Source organism: Numenius arquata, chromosome 13 (genome assembly GCF_964106895.1).
Source record: "Numenius arquata chromosome 13, bNumArq3.hap1.1, whole genome shotgun sequence".
In the NCBI taxonomy this organism is placed as follows: Eukaryota; Metazoa; Chordata; class Aves; order Charadriiformes; family Scolopacidae; genus Numenius; species Numenius arquata.
The window spans coordinates 13,275,187-13,297,808 of record NC_133588.1 but is presented as its reverse complement, the minus strand read 5'-3'; the positions used below and the strand labels follow the sequence as shown (position 1 = coordinate 13,297,808).

General features: G+C 45.1%; 1 protein-coding gene across 1 annotated transcript; it reads right to left on the bottom strand.

Moving 5' to 3' along the window:
* Window positions 1-421: 421 nt before the first annotated feature.
* COTL1 (coactosin like F-actin binding protein 1) lies at window positions 422-22,348 on the bottom strand. Its single transcript, XM_074157992.1, has 4 exons — window positions 22,105-22,348; window positions 21,690-21,772; window positions 11,429-11,586; window positions 422-1,800 (listed from the first exon to the last, which is right to left on the bottom strand). Exons 1-4 carry the CDS (start codon window positions 22,179-22,181, stop codon window positions 1,690-1,692), a joined length of 429 nt encoding a protein of 142 aa, XP_074014093.1. The 5' UTR covers window positions 22,182-22,348; the 3' UTR covers window positions 422-1,689.
* Between the last annotated feature and the right edge of the window lie 274 nt (window positions 22,349-22,622).

Here is a 22,622-nt window from a genome sequence, read left to right as displayed (position 1 = left end):
AGTTTTAGTAAGCTTAGTCCCAGAATTGTAACACCTGTGCAGGAAGCTGCAGAACTTCACTCTGAAAGTGTTGTTCTTGCTCCCAAATCTGTTCCTGACCTCCCCACATTTATTTTACGTGGGTGTGAAATTCTCTTTGACCTAATTACAATTCCCACTTGGCATTTTGGCAGTGGAAATTTAGATGTGGAGCTGCTGAACAAAAAGTGTGTCAGATGCACTGTGGTCACCTCTGCCTTTCAGGGCGGAGATGAGCAGACAAGGGCTGAAGGCACTGAGATCATTTTACATTTAAGCCAGTGTTTAATTCTCCTAATAGCCCCAAGATTGCAAGAGCTTACACCCAGGATTAAGAGACCTCCTAAATATAGGCTTGCTGTTGCAGGGAAGGTAAAAGAACAACAGAGTCGCTGAGAACTGTTCTTGAAAAACATTTATTTCTGAAATGGGTTTATAGCACTGACTCCCAAGCCCCAGTACAACACAGTTTTCCCCCTACGCATAATTCTGGGGACAATTACCTTTGATGGAAAAAAAAAATGCCATACAAAGAAGCCCCCCAAACAAACGGTCTGGTATCAAACAAACTGCCCAGGTTATTTCTGAACCTCTGATGTTGAGGTGTTTCACCCCGACTGGGAGAGAGCTGCCCTGCTCCATCCCTTGGTCTCAGCTGCAGGTTGGATCACTGCCTGAAGGCCCCAAAATAACTGAAGATGTTATATTTAACTGCAAAAAAAAAAAAATCAGGGGGGACATGGGCAGAGAAGGCTGCTAGGATTCAGCGGCTGCTATTTTTGCAGACATCATTTAAAAAGGAAATCTATGCATTTCAGTTTTACCTCCTGAGCCCCAGCATTAGGAAAGTCAAATACAAACCCAGAGACCAATGTACACAAAATAGTGAACAAGTGTCCAGACATTTCTAAACCCCTCAGTTTACTGTGCCACGATACCTCCAAAAAACAACAAAACCCCCATATTTAGATCATGTTGGATCTTATTTTTAAGAGGGAGGGACAGAGATGCAGCACATAGCATAGCAACTGTCAAGCAATGTTTAAGGCAAATTTATTCCCATTTATTAAGAGTCAAAGAATTTTTTTGTTTGTTCGCTTTGTTGTTTAAGCTGTTAGATAACATCTCAGATGGATATTTAAGCTTAGACAATTTAATCAAAATTTGAGTGAAGTCAAGTTGATCTGAGCCTATAACAGCAAAAAATATTATTCAGAAGAATATCAGTGAGAACAAATTTAAAAAATATTAAAATAATGGATGTTCAGAACTCCCTCAAAACTTTCTCCCCTCCAAGACCAGGTTGAGCCCAACTGAAACACACAGAGACATGCACGCATATGAAGGAGGACGCAATGACAAGCATCTACGGACACAGTGCTGAATAGGGTGAAAGCAGAGCCAAAACTAAATGCCACAGGTACAAGAACATGGACAGAGTTGAGTAAAAAAAATGGGGGAAAAAAAACCAAACAAACCAGAACCCCAAAGAGGGCTGTTTCATGAGATGGAATGGAAAAGAAAAGTCCGCTGTATGCAAAGAAAGGGAGTTCTTAGGTGCACACACAGAAAGCTGGGGATTTCAGTTGCCTCATCTCTCAGTTGTGTTAGTTTGTTGTGCCTTTCCCCTCCCTTTGAGATCCAGGTGATGGTGCCAGGAGGTTTGTGCGTTTACTCAGTCTGTGCATCATAATTAGCCCCCCCTGCTTTCTTCAGCTCATTCTTGATGTAGTCCTCATCCAGCTCTTTGTGGTCACTGATCACAAATTCTTTGGCAAAGTTCTGCAAGAGAGAAAGAAAAAGCCTGATAAAAAAGGGGGATACTGGTCCAAGTACCTGAATAAAGAAGTGTTATCCAGCTTCCATGGCTTTATGAGCTGTATACCCTTATCTACTGTGGCAGGGATGATAAACAGAAAGCTGTGGATGGGATGGAAGACTACTGATGGCAAAACCCAAGACTTAACCTGGAGAAACTTTATGTTTCTACTTCTACAGTCACTGGCTGCAAGACCCAATCCTGCCCTATGCAACAACTCTTCTTAGTGACAAATTCACGGTCTAGGTTAGGTCATATTTCCTAAGTAGTATGAAAACTAAAAAGCTCAAAATTGTCAACCTTCTTACTGCCACAGACCCTCAGCATAATCTTTGGCAAGTCGCTAATCCTGTCTGTGCCCTGGTCTTTTTTAGGAGTCTTTCTCCCAACACCAAGGAGAACAGCGCTACACCACAGTACGCTACAGCACTGTGCCCCACCAGCTGATGGGAGAATGCTTATGTTAAAGATTGAGCAACACGCAGATGGTACCAGGACCAAATAAATCTACTTCAGTAGACTTACTGACTCCTCCTTCTCAACTATTTAATACACATCATGGCCAAAACCAAGATACTGTACTAGACAGGCTGCTGGTGTTGTTAATAAGCTCCACTGTGCTCTGTGGTCTAATGATCCAAAGTGACCTTTAAGGACACGCTTTATTAATACACTTGTGTGCTGAGGGCAGCTATCTAGCTGCTTGAATGCTCTTCACAACTCATGGGAGGTGGGGAAGCCCCAGGCAGCGTGCTGTGATGTGAGGTTGTGAACAGAGAAAACCTTTCTCAGAACAGATAGCTGTGAATGGGACACCACGGTGCCTTTAGGGCACTTGTCACAGGCAGTGTCACTACAGTCAGGGATTTGTTCCTTTCTGGGGGCTGTCCCTCCTGCCTCATAGCAAGGGTAGAATGCATGTGTGTGTGCACGGGCATTTATGCAAACATGCACATTTACTTCTTGCTTTAGCGTTTTCCTTCACTTCCTAACCACAACTGAGAACATTGCATGTGTCTTTCCCTTCCCTCCAACCCACAGAGGTTTTAAACAGCAAGAAAAACACAAGCATCCATTGCACTCTGCAGGGCCAGGGATAAACTGGCAACAACAACAAAAAAAAGAGAATTAAAAATCCCAACAGCCCTACTGAAATGTCTCGGGAAAGCTGCAATGCCTGGCTCCCTGGGCAGCCAGTGCCCTGAAAGGTGATGGAGGCTGCCTGGGAGAATGAGGCAATGCTTTGAGAGAGAAGCAGTCGGCTTGTCCAGGTCTCCCCAGCGCTGGAACAACCCCGGCACAACTGTGGCGGGGGGTGTTTCTAATTGGTTTCAGACTCTAAGCCATGGGAGAGCTCTTTATTTGGCAGCGTCTCAAGGGTCTCTGTTTGGGATCAGACTCGGGTAAAGGAGGGGGTGGAGGAGGATTCAGCTTGAAAGAGCCTCAGCACCTCTTTCATGCAGTGGAAAAAATGGAAGGGAGAGCAAAACAGCTCCCTCCCCCATGCCAGTCTCCCAGGCTGCGGCTGATCCTGTTTCACACTGTAGGAAATCCTCACTACCGAACAGTTGCTTACAGGATAAAAAACCCCAAAAGCTTATAGCAGCTACGAGAAGCCTTGTCTGCTCTGCTTTAGTTTATCAGCAGCGAGACAAAATCCTGAGAAACAACAACTGCTTCACAGCACCATTTTGCTCCGCACTTCAGTGGTGGGCTTTTCCAGTGTGAGGGCAGACAGACATTGCAGGCACTAATCCATGTCTTAGCAGAGTCCAGGGAAAAAGGGAGAGAAATTTTTTATTTAGAGAAAGAAACCTTTTGTTTCTGAGATGGCAAATGAAGAGGCAGACTGCTCAAAACATCAGATTTGGTCACACACACACGTGTCCTACTTCCAGATCTCCTGTGTGAGATCTTTTCCTCTTGCCAAGACCAAACAAATGATTTTCAGCTACCTGATGCTCACTGAGGTGTGCTACCTACATGATTTTTGAGCTGAGCCTCTTCAATTTCTTTTTTACGTGCTAACAGGTTTAACAAGTTTTCCTCAATTCAGGAAACAGATTATCCAGGACTATGTGACTTCAGTGCTAGTCTTTGCCTTGTCTTTAGTGAGATCTGAGGAAGGCCTGTAAAATAATTTCTGAGAGGGATTCTATTAAAATGTGTGTATTTTAGAAATGCAGGGAGGGTTTCCTTCAACGTCCAGTCTGCAGAATCCAGCTGATTCTGAATTTAAAACTGCAAGTGCACTCATGCATGAACAGCAGGGAACTAAATTGTATGTACCACAAAGAAATTATAATTACTCAGATGTCTTCTCAACTAGACAGTTATCCAGATGATTCCTGGGTGATGAACTGTGGGCACCGGCCACTATTTCATGTCAATGCCACTGAGACATCTTGGAAGGCTGAAACAATCTCCCCCTACTAGTGGCCATATGGGTTATGTTCCCAGCCACTCTTAAATATCCTCTTAGCTGACTGGGCCACCTCTTGTGCCAGATTTGTACCCTCGGAGTGCAATCTGGGTCACTGCTATTAATAACTCTACTTTATTCCTTTCTGCTGGCAGGTGCTGTAAGGGATTTCTTTGGTTCTTCACACGGGCTCTTACCCACCACAATGTACCATCAAGCCTGGCTCCAAGGAGAGAAGATGCTTTGGGTGAGTGTGCTGCCTGGAACTCCTGATTTCAATATCCTGCTTGACCCTTCTTCAGCCTCCCTCATCACTCCTAATTCACTGTTTGATCCCTTTGGGGTTGAGCTTTTGCTCAGGGCGCAAATCACAAGGTGAAGGGAGGCATATAAGTATTTTAGAGACAGTTGAAACTGCCTCTTGTGTCATCAGGGCAGGAAAACAGGAGGGACTCTGGCTCTCAGATCAAGAGACTGGGCACTCAGGATCAACAGCAACACTTCTCAGCCAAGGGCCATTTTACCCAGAGTTCACTCCTTTTTTGTCCTCTGTGAAACTGCCAGAATATAAAAATATCCCCAACTGATTTAATTGGGTCTGATGTTAGCTAGTTCGGGCAATGGTCCTTATTCAGCATGACTGTCACCTGCAATTATAAATAACCAATCATAGCAAATTGGCTCCTGCAAAACACCAGGAAAGATCCTAGTTTCTAGCAGCTAACAGCAACGCAAACAAGCATGCGACTTCAGTCAGATTTCTGTTCTGCCACCAGATTTTCTTTCTGCCCTTAAGAGCCTGGGGTGGGGAAAGTCCCTGCTTTCTCTTCTCTCACACATACCAATATCTAATGCCTTTCAAGAGAATTGCAGAACAGTTATAGCCGCCTAAGGCACAGACCATAGCTCTGATGCTTGGGCCCTCGCTTTGCTGACATGTGTCTTCATTTTATGTCCTCCACTTCCTTTTCTCTTCTCCTCCCCCTATCCCCAAGCTTTTTACAACCGCAGCAAGCCCTGCGAGTGAATTCTAGCCTTTGTATTCATCCCAGAGTCAGCAGCAGCCTACAGATAACAAAAACAATGATGCCATTTATCTTTATCACTCTCACGACACAACAGTGACCGCAGTCTCTTTGCTTTGCTTCTCAAATCATTGAGCACAACGTAAAAAGTAAGGTTTACTCAGGGTTCTTCAATATACCTATCTGGCACGTGCTTCTCTCTGTGCCTGAATAGCAGAGAGTCACAATTTTGCAATCCAATCCCCTGTGTCAGCCCCCATGCAACACTACACAGATAAAAGGGCTCCAACCACACTGGTCAGGTTGCAAAAACTGAGCCTGCATCTCTCCCTGGGAAGCATGATGTTTGTGCAGTAAACTCAATCCAGCCTTTCTCATCCAGACAACTATATGGTGGGGGGGAAAGGGTGGAGTAGATTTTCTTCCTATTCTAGGCCCTGAATGTTTAGCATATGGGACAATAAAATTTCCCTAAGCTGGCCAAGGGAAAATCTGTCTGGTGCAGATACTGTACCAAATAGGTCTGCAGAGGCCCTTATAAATCCCAGCATGGGTAGGCCTGAAGCCAGAAGGAAAATCCTTGTATCATCTAGAGACACATGGGTTCTTAGCAGCTAGGGACGGTGCCAGGTAGTTGAGCAGCTTCTTGCTGTTTTTATTTACATTGGGGCTTGCAGCAGCCTCCAGTGTCTCAAAATCCTCAGTTCCACTGTGGTTAATGTTACCGCTCCCATCCACTGGTCATCTTATTTTCAGTGCAGATGCAGTACAGAGGAGAAGACATCTCCCATGTTTCTTTTCCAGCATGGTATTAGTCCTAGACCTGCGGTCATGGGGAAGAAAGGACATGTCCTATGGCTGCAGCAGAGGTGTGTTCTAGCAGGGCTTCTCCGAGTCCAAGAAGAGCTATAAACTGACAAAAGCCTACAGCAATACAGTGCCACTGCCCTCCACTCTATCTGCCTACACCAAACCTGGTCCTGCAATCCGTTATTGGAGTCCAAACTATCAGCAAAACTCTTCTCTTCAAATTTACTCCTTGCCAATTTTTACATGGGATGGTTCCAGCGGCTGGGAGGAGCCAGCCCAAACCTCTGGCAAACATATCTCTCAGCAATGGGAACTGCATTTCAGCTGACCTGCAAATTCTTCCTATCTGTGCTGCATCCCACTGAAAAAGTCACAGGGCTGTGTGTCAGATGCGGGGTGATGAGAGGCTGCTTATTCTGGCCCAAATAAATTACTTATAAAGTTACCACTTTCTCTAGTCTAGGACCAGGAGTTCTTGTAAATCCATATCCATTTGGTAGGGTCATTACAGTAAACCAGAACAGGAAAATCAGCCAAAAGGCACAGTTCTGCTCACCTTCCCAGCAGTATCTCACTCACCCTCCTGAGAAAAACTTTCTCAAAGCCACCATGATACAGCCGTTACCATATAAGTTTGATTTTCTGACTGCCTCTAACAAAGCTATTAATCCATCTTCTGTTTAGGCCACTGTACTACCATGAGAAACCTAATACACACACATAGAGTTACATGTGTTGTATCTGTCCCGAGAGCAGGGACGGTCACCCCCTAAGTGTGTCCCCCCTCATGAGGTACCAGCATCACTGCAGTGAGGAGCCCAGAGGAGAAGAGAAAGGTGAACAAAAAAAGATCTGGCCATGACCTCCAAGGCAGGAACTCAGCAAACTTGTTGACATCACTAAAGGCAGGCAAATTCCTCTACAAAAATAATAATGAATAAAATGCCATGAATATTTGCTCACAGAAACAGAGCTGTTTTACTCTGAATATGATTTAGGCCAGTAACAGAGCACATGACTTTGTGGGGGCAGGAGAGCTGAAGAAAACAGAGAAGAGTCAAAATTCATGGAAAATAAGACAAACTGGCAATGGTTGGGCAGTCCCTTTGCTGAGACAGCCCTGCGGGGGAATTCAGTCCTGTCAGGAAAAGGACCTCCACGCTGCCAAGCGAAGGGTTAAAATCTCCTGGTAGGAAATGCAGTCGTGAAGGGCAATAAGTTCACAGAGAGGAAGCAACGCTCAGAGGGAAACCAAGTCCTGTTTTCAGTTCTTCGGCGTTTACATCAAAACCTGACCACAGTAGCGCTAGCTGCCACTCCCAGCCCCACAACTGCTATGCCTGGGCTTGTCTTTACTCCAAGAAAAGCATCGTAACATCATCCCTCTGCCTTTCCTCAAAGTGCACAGGCCCTTTCACTGGAAGGCCTGATGCTCCTGTACTTAAAACCCACAGCTGCCAGGTTTCACCTTGCAGGAATTTTTATGGCTGAGTTGAACCTCATGCTGGCAGCCATTCCTGGCCACGACAAGCAGCTTACAACAGCCTTGATTTCTGGGCTTAAGCTGGCCGACCTGTTTCTTCTGGGCCTCTGGAATAAAGAAGGTCAAAACAACAGCCCTCAGAGCACAGAGAGTCTCCTGGATGGATTTGTACTAAGGCTGTTGAATGAGACACAGCTTGTGCATATAAAGGAGGTACAAGGCAGAACCGTCCTTACTGCCAGGGACATAAAACACGAGTTTAAGACCAGCTCCGGATGATTTTCTTTTTAGCGAAGTAGAAAATATGCCCAAAGCCTTTCCATTCAGCTGGTATCTACTAGCAGCTGGGTACAACCTTGGCATGACAACTAGTGGCTCACAGTGATCAAACCGCAGCTGTGCAGAGGACACGAATGCTGTGGGGTCTGCTGCACGTGAGGTTCACTGTAAGCATCTGCCAGCTCACCCCCATGCACAAGGTAAGACACGCTACTGCTGATGACAAAATAGATGCAGCCTGGTAGTTTAAGTCATCCTGGCTTACTGTTTCATAAAGTTCCTTAGCTGCTTAGATCATTCTAGATCTAGGTATAGACTGGACCCCAGAAATGAACTCACAAACATCTTAAGCAACAGTTTGTAAAGCTTGGGACGTTCTGGGCTACTGCCCCCTACCTCTAAGTCTGTCCTTGGCCTAGGCAGAAGCTCAGTGGGGAAAAGCTGGGATACTGCATCACCTTACTCCGTGTCTCCATTTACACAGGGAAGTCTCCACATGCTAGTACTTAGCTCTACCCTGAAGAAGATATAGGTAAGTACTTGTTCCCCATCCTGGCCTTACTTCTAACCTGCTCTCAGCTGAACTGCTTGGACCAGATCACAGGCTTGATCCAAGATTTCCAGCTGAGGTAAAGAGAAAAGGATGGAAAATAAATGGCTGTGGAAAAAAAAGCTACTGAATGTTCCTAAAATGCAAAATGCATTGTTCTGCAATCCAAAATAAATACAATAAATGTAAAAGCCATTTTCAAACAACATTGAAGAGGTAATGAGGATAGTCCCAAATAAGCAAGAAGACCTGATTCTCAGCTAGTACAGATCAGGAGAACTATGGCTATTTGCACCAGATGAGACCTACCCCTGTAATTTTACAGTTCATACAGCTAAAAATCAATTTTCCTTTCTTCCTGAGAGATTTTCTGGCATCCTCCTCCTCTGACTACCAGTGTTGCTTCCCAAGCCACCTCTCTATAGATTTCATAGCACCTGCTCCCCCTTCCAAAGGAGGAATACAAAAGTGAGGGCAACCCAGTTCCTCTCCTTTATAATATTTCATCCTTTTGTTCACAAGCCCGTAATCTACTCTTCAACAGTTAATATCCTTTATGTTTTCCTTATGGCAGGTGCTTCTAGGAGACTGTTAATAATCACCATGTGTAAAGACTCTTTATTCTACAGATGCAACATGGTGGGTTTCACTTGATAGGCGGTATTCAAGCTGACTGTCTTTCACTTTGAGTGTCTCGGCAGAAGAACAATGTTTATTGGTGTTTGTTCAGCTTTGAGCAGAGCTCAACCATAGCTCATAAATGCATCTACAACATAGCAGAGAATATAAAGCAGGCCTCCCCTCACACTGGAGCTTTAGTCTTGAATAAAGAGCCACAGATAGCTTTGGCAAATATTACAAGATCACGAGCACCCTTCACGTTTTATTGAGGGTTTCTCAGACCAAAGAGCTGCTGTTCTGGAATCCCAACCGATCGCTTCTATAGATCACAAAATCAAAGCTGGTACCTGTTGTACAGAAAGCCTCACTGTGCCACACTTCCCTGGAATCAGAGCCCTGTGGCATAGGGTAAGTGCACCTATGGACCATGCACGCAACTAAAACTGGCAGAGAGCCAAACTGCATCAGTAGCCTAGATTGTCTTCAGGGTTTGGAAAGAAAAAAATGCCCACTTTAGGGTACTGCTTATTCCAAATGATGAACCAACACTGAGTCAGATTTGTAGTTTATCATTCCAGCAACCAAACAACTATATTTTTCTATGTATAACTCATCTCAAATAATCTCTGTAAAAATCAGAAGCAGTGGGAAGACTGGGAATGTACTTGAAGGTCAAGAGAACTAGTAAGAGTGAAATAACTCTGAGATAAGTTCCCTCGACTAAATTTCAGTTGGACTTTCTTGTCCTCTTTTGTTTTGGCAGATTATCTGCAAGGTTACTTTCATAAAAAGAAGAAAATAGTTCTGCTTTTATCCCCCTCCACTCAGGGATTCAGTTGCACATGTAGAACTATTCAAAATAGTTGTCAAGATAATTTCTCATGGAAAGGAGATCACCATTGACGTTACATTCAGAAATGCTTTGGAGGGGGTTATAGACATGGTTGCTCAGTAAAAGTGTATGAGGCACAAGTTGTATTGTTTTCATATTTTAGTGCAGGTTAATTGGAATACGAAAGCCTTTAAGTAACAGCCAAGAATGGTTAATGTTCCACCAGATTATTAACTCATACAGACTACTAATCAAAGATAAAACAAGTCAAATTGCAAATTATATGTAACAGGCCTGAGGGACAGATCTTAGAAAAGCATTCAGGAATGCTATTCAACTCAACAGGGATAAATAGTCTAAATAATTTTTTAAAAAAATCTTGGGCTTAGTGACTCTTATATGAGTCATTCATTAGTAGTCTATAATTTCATCTTCAGCTACAATTACACAGTTTCAGCTGCTTCACATGAACAGAGATTTGCTTTCCTGTCTCTCAGGTGTCTTTATGGAAGTTTCTTTTCAGAATGGACTCCTCTGCATAGTTGTCATTTTGAAAGATTTAGCACCAGTGTTCACCTTCTGGAAGGATATGAATTTTTTACATTCTTCATGCTTATTATCTAAATATAATCTTCTGTATCATACAAACTACCAATCGAGGGAGACTTCATTCTCATCCTTCGTATTGTCCTACTGGGAGATTTCTTTACATTGGCAAGAACGCAGTTATTGAGGGAGATTATTTTACTGGTCAGCCTGTTCTCCGAGTGCAGCAAGATCATTTCACAGGCATTAGAGACGTTTAGTTGAAAGAGCTAATCTTGCTTTAAAAATATTTCTTCAGAGGAAACAATTCACTTCTCTTCCAGCAGTTGCTTCTTTTCACTCGCTTGGACTGAGCTTGGAGCCCAACAGAGCGAACCCAGCTCGGAGTACCCTGGGAAGCCTTGACAGAGTTAAATGATAAGCTCAGTTGGGGCAGACAATTCAAACGAAGCCCTTCCAAGGTGTGTACTAAGCGCATTTCTCTTTTTCCCTGATACGCCCAAAGCCAAACAGAAGACTATTCAAATCTAGTTAGCTATTAAGAGCTGTTAGTTAATTGGTACTGATAGGGACTTCAGACTTCAGTCCATGAATTCATTGTGCTGAGACAAAAGGCCTCAAGAGAAAAGTTTAAACAAGGGTGTGGGTTTTTCTGTTTAATTTTACCTGCTTAACTTAATACTGCCTTGTTCTGTACCATTCAATATTATGTTATTTCCATATCAAGGAAGGAGATGGGAAACATCTTAATGGTGACAAGGAGGGGAGAGCATATATTCCTTCTTCATGAAATAGTTAAGACAGCCTTAAGTTCAAAAGTGCTTTTTTATACCTGAGTGCTCAAAGGGCAGATGTTAAGTCTTCCTAGTAGGAAGAGAGGCAATAGGAAACTATCTTTTTTTTAAAGTATTAACTACTAAGTTGAAGGATGATCTAATCCTTCCCCCTCTCTTATCTCCTGCTGGTGGTTGTAGAGCTAAAAGCGATGAGAACTGGTGCTTAGAAGCAGAAGTAAGAGGTTACCTGTACTACTTCTTTGACCAGAGTCTTGTCCGTCCCAGTTTTGGCTCTCTGCAGGCCACTGACATCCTCTCCAATCCAAGTGATGAGGGCAAACTTGACTCTCTTGCTCATGGCATCGCCGGTGGTGAATCGGACAAAGCCAAACAATCGAACATCATCTGGAAAGACAAAGCAACAAGGGTAAAGTGATTGAAAACAGAAACATCCCTGCCTTGCCATTTTCCAGGGTGAGACTATTGCTCTCAACTTAAAGACCAAGTCAAGATACTGATCGGGTGTTGCAACAGTGTCGTTCTGGATTAACTGGGCAACACAGGGGCTCTACTCACATGCCCTTCGCTTGCAAGGTGCACTTTGCCAGTGTTAGGTCTGCCTCTTCCTAGGGTGCTCTGAGTTACTGGGAGGAATCTGGCTGCACTGGCCACCCCACACCACATCAGTGTGCTCCTACTATGTTTGCAAATGGCTAAAATACAGTCAACAGGCAGCTCAAGAGCACAGACCTAACTCCAGTTACAGTCAGCCAGATCATTCATTTGCAGGTCACTGGTCAAGAAGGGAAGAAAGCGATTTCCCAGTGTCTCTTTCTTACAGGATAGCAGAATTAGGGTCCCATTTTATAACATATATCCAGAAACTGGCTATTGTACAACTCGGATCCTTTCCTTTCCTTCAGCAACTTTTCTGGCTCACTTGTGGTACGAGTTTACAAGAAGGAGGGGAGAAGAAGGAGCAAAAGAAAAATCTGCAATTACTTCCCCAGATGTGCTTTTCTACTCCTTCCAAAGGCCTTGGATTTTAAAACTGTTCTGATCTTTGTTTCACAGCTGTTTTCTGCTATATCACACCAGACTAGAGTTATTTCGTCTGTCCATATGTGTAAAAACCTTGTAAACTCCTTGTCTCGAAGAGTTCGTTCCTTCATTGCAGGGTGACTCATCAACTGAAGCAGTTGGATGCCTTCATGATCACAGGCACTTGGAAAGTGTGTGATACCATCCACTCATTTCCCCAGCCTCGGTAGCAGGCACAGTACTGGAGCCTTCAACCAGGATTGTGCAGAAAAGCAGAGCAGATGGACAGTTGTGCAATCGTGGAATATACCTAATCATAGCTACTTCATCTGTTAGAGGTCACTCAAGACCTTTTAAATGAAATGAGATGACTCAAAATAGAAGAACAAACTTGCTGGTTGAACAGAATCATGTTAATCCTGGTTACACTTGTTGTGACCAGTTTGACATGTTTTATAGTTATTTGCTGTCTTGACTACTGCGAGGTGAAAACACAGGCTTCAGGTGTAGTCATGTTTGCCAACATCCTCTTGGATCCTTGGATCCGTTACAGCATGCTCCATGAATGGTCAGGACAGCCCCAGGAGCTCCAGGGACAGGGAAGAAGCAGCTCTAAATTGCTCATCCCCAGAAAATAAGCTGCTAGAAATTAATGCAAAAAAAAAAAAAAAAAAAAAAAAGTAGGATGTTCTCTGAAAGCTGACAGATCCCAGAGTTTCTTTCTCACTTTTTTTTGCCAAAGTGTGAGTAAAGACAACTTCCCCTTGATAAAAGACATTTTTAAGTCTGAAAAAAAACCCACCTATGCTCTCCCTGTTTTGTTCTCTATGTGCTTTTTTGCCACTGACAGACAGAGGACTACTGGGGAAAAATGGAAAATGTATCTAGCAGTCTGTGTGAGCCTGTACAGCGTTTAAAACAAACTCCTCTGAAGATTTCAAAATTGAAGCAAAGAGAAAGAGAGATCTTATTTAAAAGAAAAATCTTGATAGATCTTTGGAAGGAGAGTGAGAATCACGAGTATCGACAGTGCGGGCAAACAGAACTTCTCTCAGATACCCTATTACTGGCAAGTACAAAAAATGCACGGAGAGACTCCCGTTTCTGACAGTAAATCCTCTTCCCAAGATTGACTAGAACCATAAATGAGCCGACAGCCAGGAAATACCCAAGGTGAAGAGAGACAGTAAATCCCCTAACGTTATTATTAACAGTTCTATGAAAAAACCTTGCTTTCCCAGATCTGACAGTAAAGGAGGCCACACTCTGCTAAGAATTGTACTGGGATTCCTCGGGGAACACAGTGCTGAAGGCTCTTTAATGTCATCAAGACCTGGCCTCTACTACACTGTAACAATGTCACAGCCCTTCCCACGGACCCATCACCTTCTACCTTGAGTCTGCAGGGTTTTCATCCCTGCCCCTTCTACCCAAGGTTGTTACAGATCCTGAAGACTGCTTTGGAATATGACCCTTTATAATCAAGATAACACAAAAATGTAATGAATGTGAAGAATTCCAAGTTTTTCTGCAGTGCTTTTTCAGAGCAACGTAGAAAGGAGGTTGAAGGAATTTATCTGTCAGCATGAACTTTATTTCGACATGAACCCACAGATCACTGGCAGCAGCAGGATTTCCTTCTCAGCAGAAGTGCTGAGTGCTTTCCTGAAAGCAGCTTGATCAGCACCACCTACGAGAGCCAAACGCAGCAATCCCAGGTGGGCTTTTATCTATTAGATCACCTACTACTCAGTGAGTATGAGCAACTCTTACTTCATCATGTTAAGTCCCAATAAGTTTAATGAGCAACTGAAGTTAGATGTGGGGCTCTGAGTCACTATCTCGGGCAGAAGTTACCTGAGGCAGGTTTACCTGTGGGGGCTTGAAAGGTTACACCCGAGCTGCGTGCTTTCTCCTCCTGCCTCCCCGCGGAGGTTGTATCCTCACAGTAGGCAGAACAGGCTCTTCAGCTGCTAGATTTCAGTTTATATTTAATATAAAATACCAATATGTGATGCTTTAACTTGATGTGCCAGTCTGTGAATTGCAGCAGCTGAGGAGCATTGCAGCAGCTGCAGATAAAGGCAAGAGGGAATGTGAGTTGGAGCCCTTACCAATTAACACAGCTCTTTTCCTAAAAGGGCAACAGGGACAGACATGGAGATTTTTAGCACTAGTTCAGCCTGGGTACAAGCCTCTCCAACTGCAGGTCAGAATCCCTCAGCAGAAGTGGTTGAGTTTCACAATTAGTCTGAAGCATGTTCAGAGCGATAACGGGATCAAAACACAAATTCTTTTATACTCCCAGATTTCCTCTTTCACAGTTAATCGGTTCTACCCTAGCAGATCACCTCGCTGCGCTGGAAGTCATCAAGGCCGCCAGTGCCAATTTCCCTAGAAATCTCAAGGTATTAATACCCACCCCCCACCCCCCACGTTTCACACAAAGCCACTTATAGTGATTTTAGGAACTGCTGAGGGGGGCGGGGGGCGAGTCTAACAAATCACAGAGAGACAGTAGATTTCCTCTGAAAGAGGAAATCCTGCCTAGCTCTATGCAACCATCTTCCTAGTCATTAAGCCATGCATTTCAGGGCAGAGAGAAGTAAATAATAGCTCTGGGTAGAACGGAAATAGCAGCTTTATTTGAGAAGATCCCACTAGTTACAAACCGCAGAAATTAACAACATTAATTCCTCCTAATATCACTACTCCTTTAACTACCGTTGTACAGCAAGACAATAGGGCTACACAAACAATGGAAAATACAATGAATGCCTTAATGAGCATCACTTAGTATTTTTCTCCAAACCCCTTACTTATCAGTAGGCAGGATTTTCCAAATATACTGATTAAGCTGCCCTTGGCTGTCAACAAAGCTTGATGCCAAGCTGTAGAGATTTCCTTGATGGCATTTGCTTTTTCATTTACTCAAGCCCTTTGGTTCGGCTGCACTAAAAAATTCCCCATTAGATTAAAATGCACTGACTCATCAACAAAAGGTAATAGCTGCAGGAAAGAAACACACTGTCAAGAGCTTCATGGTTCTTAGTCTTACGGCTCTGAATGGCCAAGCCAGAGACATGCCAAGATAAGGCCACTGCTCCCAGCTTCACCTGCCTGCTACACCAAGGTCACACAGAGCAAGGCAGCTGACGGAACGATCGGCTTTTGTGTTCTGTCCAACAATGAATTACTGATGGCACGTGACAGGTTTCATGAAGGATTTATTTTGCTTGTTTCAATTGGATTCGTTTTAGATTAATTTGTCAATTTTCCGCCTCTTCAGTCACCCCTGTAGTCACATGGCTAGAAGTGCAGAGAGAAAACCTTCCCTACTTCTTTCTACCCTGTTTTTTCTTTCTTCAACCCTATACCTCATGCAATGGTGCCATGCAGACATGTTCATTAAGTCGTGTAAGGCAAACACAAGATGTTTGACCCTGGGACATTAACCGCGGGGCATGCTGGAGCTGGGGCACCAAACCTTTTCCATGTGACCTGGGGTGGCTGACATGAGGACAAGGTACTCGGGACACAAGTACCTGGGGAGGATGACCCCGCACTGACTTGTCTGGCTTTCTCTAGTTCAGTGAAGCCACCAGCAACGTTTCATCAAAATGAGTTGCTGCTACCCCAGTGACAGCGGTCCTGTTCCGGTCTCTCTCCTGACCTGGGTATGTACTGGAGGGCAGAGTGGGAGGAAACAGGGGATTCAGCTAATCTTTGTTTCCCCTTCCCTGAAGGAAGGAACAGTTGGGGTTAGTCAGCCAGAAGTAAGGGCCAGGCAGGCCCCAAAACAAAGGGCATGCAAAAGATATAATGCTCTTCTTTACCTGCTCTTATGCCTAGCACAGGATGCAGACCCACAGCCATCCTATTTTAATTGAGCATCACAAAACTAAACTGAATACAAAGACTTACTAATTCAGTGCAGAACTTGACCTGATGAGTTACTCCCAGAAAAATGAATGAGAATATTCCCTAAAACAACCTTCTGTCCGTTGCAAGGGACAGTCTAAGCCACGGTTCCAGCTGGCAGCCAGGAGATCGCTGCCAAACACATGCCATTCCAGCTGACCCTCCCAAGAGCAGGACTTTCACAGCAAGCAGGGGGGGCAGAAGGGCAGGGAAACGCTGCAAAGACAGTGTGAAATTCCCATAAGCCACCCATGGCCCCAGGTCTTCCTTTAAATAGATATTAAGGGAAAACAGGCAAGACAAACATTAAAGAGGAAAAACAAAAGCAGTAGGAGACTGATTTACAAAGCCCATTTTAGCACCTTAAGATGTAGCCAAATAGAGATAAGCACCTATCTCATTATACGTCCTCGTGCATTTTTACAAATCTTTCCTACAACCTAAGGTGCAAACCTAATCTCGGTGATCTCTCAACTCTGAGCTCCTAAATTTTATAAGCAGGCCAGGCTTGATAGGGCAATTCTCATAAGCCCAAAAGAGCTTGCGTTTGTCTTAGCAGCCAGTTCTATTTCTATTTTCTTCCTAATATTTTATGTCAACCAGAAATTATTTTATAGGGTATTTATTTCAGACCAAAGATTTTCAGTTCTTCTTCGTGCTGAATGCACAGTGTGGCTTTGGTCTGATCTTTTCAGACACATGAATAACTATCCCATTTCATGCTGTCATTGCAATTATTTATCTGGACTGGGGCTTTCCAAATAAAAGGCTCATTATTTCTTTTGTCAGAGATGCACTGAAAAACAACTGTTCACATGTGGCACGGGGGGAAACAGTCTTCCGACCTCTCTGTTACTTGATGGCAGAATACACATTTTAAAAAATTAAAATAAACCACAGAGACAATGCAGTGCTCTGCTGCTTTGTAATACAGGGACTGAGGCGAGCCGGCTGGTGCAGTCAGGTATCACTGACACACGGAAAAGTTTTAGCGGATGTTTTTGACAGGACTTTTAGTTCAGTATCTCAGTCCTATGTCATTCTACTCTTCTCAGCAACAGCATCACCAGCCCGGTTATGAGACTCTGAAATTACAAAGAACAACAAAAAAAAAACCCAAGAGCTTTCACATCCTTCCGTACAATAACCTTCAACTCTTATCTGTGTTTCTGGCTTCAAATCCACCAGCGAAGCTGTTTTTTTTTTTTAAAGTGCACGTACTACTAAACACCAAATTAACGCTATGTCTGGATCCGTGCCATCTGCAGAGGCAAGAGCTGTAACTGTGAAGTAAAATGGATCAAAAGCCTTGAATTAAGTCCTTGTTTAATGCAGAGGTAATCTGTGCTGTTAAGCCCAACCAAAACAGTCCTTAGCCAGAAGACACAAGGGGTGTCTACACTGTGTGTTTAATGACCCTGACACAATTAACGTCCTCAACTTTGGTCTCCAGACTCTTTGGGTCAGACAAAGGCCAAGACAGTCACGTATGCTGGTCATTACGCAGGACTGCAAGAGGAAGTGCCACCAGCAGCCGCCTCCTTATCACTAATCATATAAGGACTTTACTGTGCCAGTGGTTTAAACCAACCTCCTTGACTTTACTTTGGGATAGGCTGGAGAACAGGTCTTCACACATCTGGGGCTGTTTTTCTGGGGACAGAGAAGACTACTGCCTGAGAAAAAAGAGAGTCTACTACCCACCAGCCAAAGAGTTTGAGTCGTCTTGTGGTCTGTCACAGACCTTGACAGCAACAGCATGACAGTGGATGATAATGCCAAAGTCCAGGGTTCAGGCTGTGTTTGCAGCATAATCCTGGGACCTTGAACAGAAGGGCACTAAAGAAGCTTTTCTTACCGTGTTTTCTTCCTTTAGGAATGGCAGTTTCTGTCCCCAAAACAGCGGGATGGGAAAAGGATGGTTCGTTTGATTTTGTACTTCCTTAAATTTAAAGCTAGTACACAAAGCTGAGTAAAGAGCTTTAGGAAGAAAAAGCCTCCACCCCAGGATATATATAACATATAGGTCTGATGTGCAACCCGTGTCTGAGAGCAGAGCAGTGAGAGTTATGAAACCTGTGCAAGGTAGACCAGGTGCAGCAGCAGTTCCTGGCTCAGGGCACGGGCCTCGCTGCCCCAGGAGCTCAGCATCTTCCTCCAACAGCAGCCCACAGAGTCTTGCTGGAGGTTTGCAGAGAGCTGGTTTCTAACACGGTCTTTTTGAACTGCTACTTCCATTACAAGAAGCAATTTCAGTTTCTTTTTTTTGTCCTCAACCACTCTTGTTCCCCGAGGAGGTTTGCAGAAGCAGTAATGGGTTGGGCCACGGTCTGCATGAAAAGGGCTATGTATGGGGGGAAGAAAAAGCAACAATACAACCCTGCTGCCAACAACCCCCTCCAGCCCTTCCTAACCTCTGTCGTTGCACAAGGCGGGATATCCACCACAGGCAAATGTCTTCCCAACTGGTACAAAAGACCTTCTTGGTCTCGGAGCCACATGAGTTAGCACACACTGACACCGCCTGCTCCGTAATTTAATGCCCTGGAGGGAAGCAATATGTACCACATACCGAAGGTGCTTTTAATAAGAATGGTTATTAAAGAAGGTGAAGGACACGGATGTTTGCCACTCAGAATGGCACTGAAATAGCTGGTGCAGAAAGTAGAACAGAGCAAGCTCTGACGGAGGGGCTTGGTGACACTTTGCATGCTGAGGCTTTCAATTCCAGCTCCTGCTCTCACCTTCAACCACCCAATTATGCTCAGCTTCTACCAGAGGCAGCTGCAGTACTTTGTGGCTTTCAGGGCAGTGTTTTTCACAAAAGAGGAATTCAAAACAAGGAAGGAAGTTTATTCTGATGCCAGTTTTTTTCATCTTTTAATCACATTTTCTGACGCTGTTTGCATTGATAGTAAGTCTTCTCCCCTCCAGCAAAATGTAGAAGGAGATGGGGTGTGGACGGGGAGGGAAGAGAGGTAGCAATAGGAAGGAATAATATTTAGCAGCTCTTCCCATCCCTTCCTACTCTTTTTTACTGACTTTGTTTCTACTTCATAGTAACATTTGGCACCTTTCTTCCAGATGGGAAGGAAAGCTCTAACTTCACTGCTGCTGCCGTGAGCCTTGTTTCCTGACTCCGTCTAGTGGTCCATGCGAAGGGTTGCTGCACAGATGGAGGTACCAAAACTTGGATCTCTTGCTTCCCCAACTGCTGCACTATAATTTGTGGGTGGAGGAAGATCCTTTCTAGCACTTAGCCAAGAACCCGGTACCTCTATTTGCTTAGTTCTTTAAGCCTTCAACAGCTGTGCTCCAGAGGTAGGTTTGAGCACAACCTCTTGCCCCTGGTCAGCCCAGGAGAAGCCCATACCAACTGCAAGCACAGGAAAGGGGGAAAGAAGGAAGAGGGAAAGGGAGCAATGGAGCAGCTATAAGGGATTTAGCTCCACATTAAAGGCTAACAATAGGCCACAGTCTACCCCACAGCTGCCCCTTATTTAACTCTTCCCTTTCTGTGCTTATGCCTAAAATATGCAACATTTCCTTTTTGCTGTAAAAGTGGTTCAGTATTGGGGCCAGCTTGGCACTCTGCTGGTTTAAGGAAACCAGGTTTCCTTAAACTCTGTCTGGTTTAATACCCTGTTTATAAATAAGAGTTTGGCACGTGCAAATGATGGCAAGAAAACAAAACTGGCCTTATTCCAAAGTGCAATATGTGCCTGCGTTAGTTGTTATACACATCCTACCCAGCCCAACCAGTGACTGCTCTCTGCCAAAGCCCCTCTGCCTGCTTAGCCGCTCGAGAAAAGTATTCCCTTTGGTGCAGCAGTGAAGATAGGAACTGTTCTTGAGAAGGTGCCACTCCAGACAAAACATTAAAAATCAGTTCCGACAAAATAAGAGATGGACTCCTTAAAAACAAGGAGGGAAAATAAATGGGAAATGCTCCCCTGCGAACCTCAGATGTCTGGAGACGCTGGAGACGCTCAGTTATCTTGGCCACAAGAGGAGACCGAGAACATGGTACTCAGATACTGAGGCTGTTGACCTCCCAAGGAAACTACTAACCCTTTAGATAACGTTGGCATGAACTTCAGAAGTGCTGAGCCTGGGGTTTCCCCATATGCCCAGGAATTACTTTTTTCCTTATGTTGCCATGAAGAAGAGTTGGGTGTGAGGGAGTTCTTGTGCTACGGGGTGTTAGCTCTTCTGACATCAACTACAAGAGGATCCTTTTTGGTTTTGAGAATTTTCCCTGCAAAGGTCTCAAGAACAGCTGGAAATGAGTAGCTGTGTTAATCCGAGTAATTCCCCACTGCAAATGTCATAGGAGAGCAGGCTAAACCATCTTGATCTAGTGGCTGCTTTCCAAGGACTAAAACGTATTTTTCTCCTGTGATATTTATTGACTGATCAGACCAGTCCTGCCCTCGTTTAAGTTACTGGAAGTTCTCCCCTCCAACTCCGTACAATATAGCCAAGCCCTAGGACTTGGCAGAGCGATTTGGACAGCAACTGGTGTGTCAATAGCTGTGGGACTCTGACTCCAGTGCCTCCGGACTCGCCCCACCTTGAGAAGGGAGAGGCTGCTCAATACACAATTCCTGCACAGTACAGATACGTAACTCTAAAAAATACAGGTTAACCATAATGCTTGATTGTAGAGTAACTAGATGAGTGAGGAAGACTTTGTTATAGTCCAGTATTATGCTTCATGCTTCATATCTCATGTCACCTGGTGACATTGTTAAATAGCAGCCAAGAGAGGAGGAAAAGCTATACCATTTCCCCCATAAGTTATTCTGAGAGAAGTCAGATCCCGCTTTTGTAAAACACATCAAAAGTTAAGATCGGATGAAATTAAATATTCCTCAATGCATTTTCTTTTTCCCCAGGCTTTGTTTCTCATGTTAATGTTCAACAACGGACAGTTGAACAATCAACTGCCACGTTTAAACCCAGAGCCGCAACTGGTGCGGTTGTGCAACGCCACATATACGATTGTTTTCAGCGCTGTATTGTTTGAGCCAATCTTCGGCATAACCACCCTCTTCTCAGGTTTCATATTCTTAAAAAATCCGAGCGAGCTGACTAACTGCAGTTATTTCAGCGCCATGAATGCAATTTACAGAAGAATTTTATTGCAAAATGATCTGTATGACTGCATCCTTTTAGCCACAAAACATTGAGTCTGTTTTGCTCTTCAGCAACGCTTCGAAACTGCAGCGCTAAACAGGGAGACCATTGCTACTCAAGCGTTTTATCTTGTTTAGAACCAAGAAGCAATGAAAAATTGTGCAAAGGAGGGATAAAAAGCCCAAAGGACCTGAAGTCTAAGGGTGAGACAAAGGACCGGCTGGACTATGGACTTGAGTGAGTTGCACTCTGTGGCGGCTGGAGACCCGATCGTGCGGGACAGGGCAGACTCGGGGCAGCAGCAGCACTAATTCCGGTTTACCCAAGTTTTCTCCCATCCTGATCCCCCCTTGCACCGGGCAGCGAGAAACAGGGTAAGGTGCCAAAGCAATCGAGACGGAGCTTACCTGTGCACTTCCTCTTAAAGGTTTCATAGTCTACCCCTTGGTCTCCAGGGACGATTGTAGAGCCATTGTATTTAAAAGTCACCCTTTGGGAAGGGGAAAAGAAAAGGGGAATAATACATTTAAGAGTCACCCTTTGGGAAGGAGAAAAGGGGAATAATACATTTAAAAGTCACCCTTTGGGAAGAGGAAAAGGGAAGGTGAGTAATATATTTAACAGTCAGCCTTTAGGAAGGGAAAAGAGGAGATGGGGAAGAATATACTGTAAAAAATAACATCCTTGAGGAAGCGGGGGGAGGAGGGGGGGAGAGGAGAAGGAGAATAAGGTCTATAGAAGTCACCCTTTCGGGAGGGGGGAGAGGAGAAGGGGAATCACAGCGCACCGGTGCCTGTCCGGGAGATGCCGGGGGCCACCTACCAGTTCACCTCGGTGGCATCGTCCCTGACGAGGTTGTACGCCTCCCTGCACGCCTCCTTGTCGATTTTGGTGGCCATGGGGGCGGCCGGCCGGGAAGGCCGGGGGTAGGGGAGGGGGAGCGCGGAGCGGCGCGGAGCTGGGGGGGGGGGGGGGGGGGCGGAATCCGCCGCCGCCGCCGCCGCTGCTGCTGCTTCTGCCGCACCGCACCGCGCAGCGCCGCGCAGTGCCGAGCGCGCTGCCGCCCGCCCCCGCCCCGCCGCCGGCTGCCAATGGCTCGGGCCGCCTGCGCTGAGCCTGCCCCCGCCCGCCCCTCCCGGCCCCGGAGAGGGGGTTTCGGGGTGATGCAATAGCCCGGGGACGAAGCGGGGGGGGGGGGGTGGGTGGGAGGAGGGGAACACACTGGAGAACGGGGGGGGACGACACCTGTCTTGAGGATGCAAAGCCGGGGCGCCGCCCGGGCAGGGGGGCGAGGGGCTCGTCCCGGCGCGGAGGGCTCGCCGCAGTGATGCTGTTTTCGG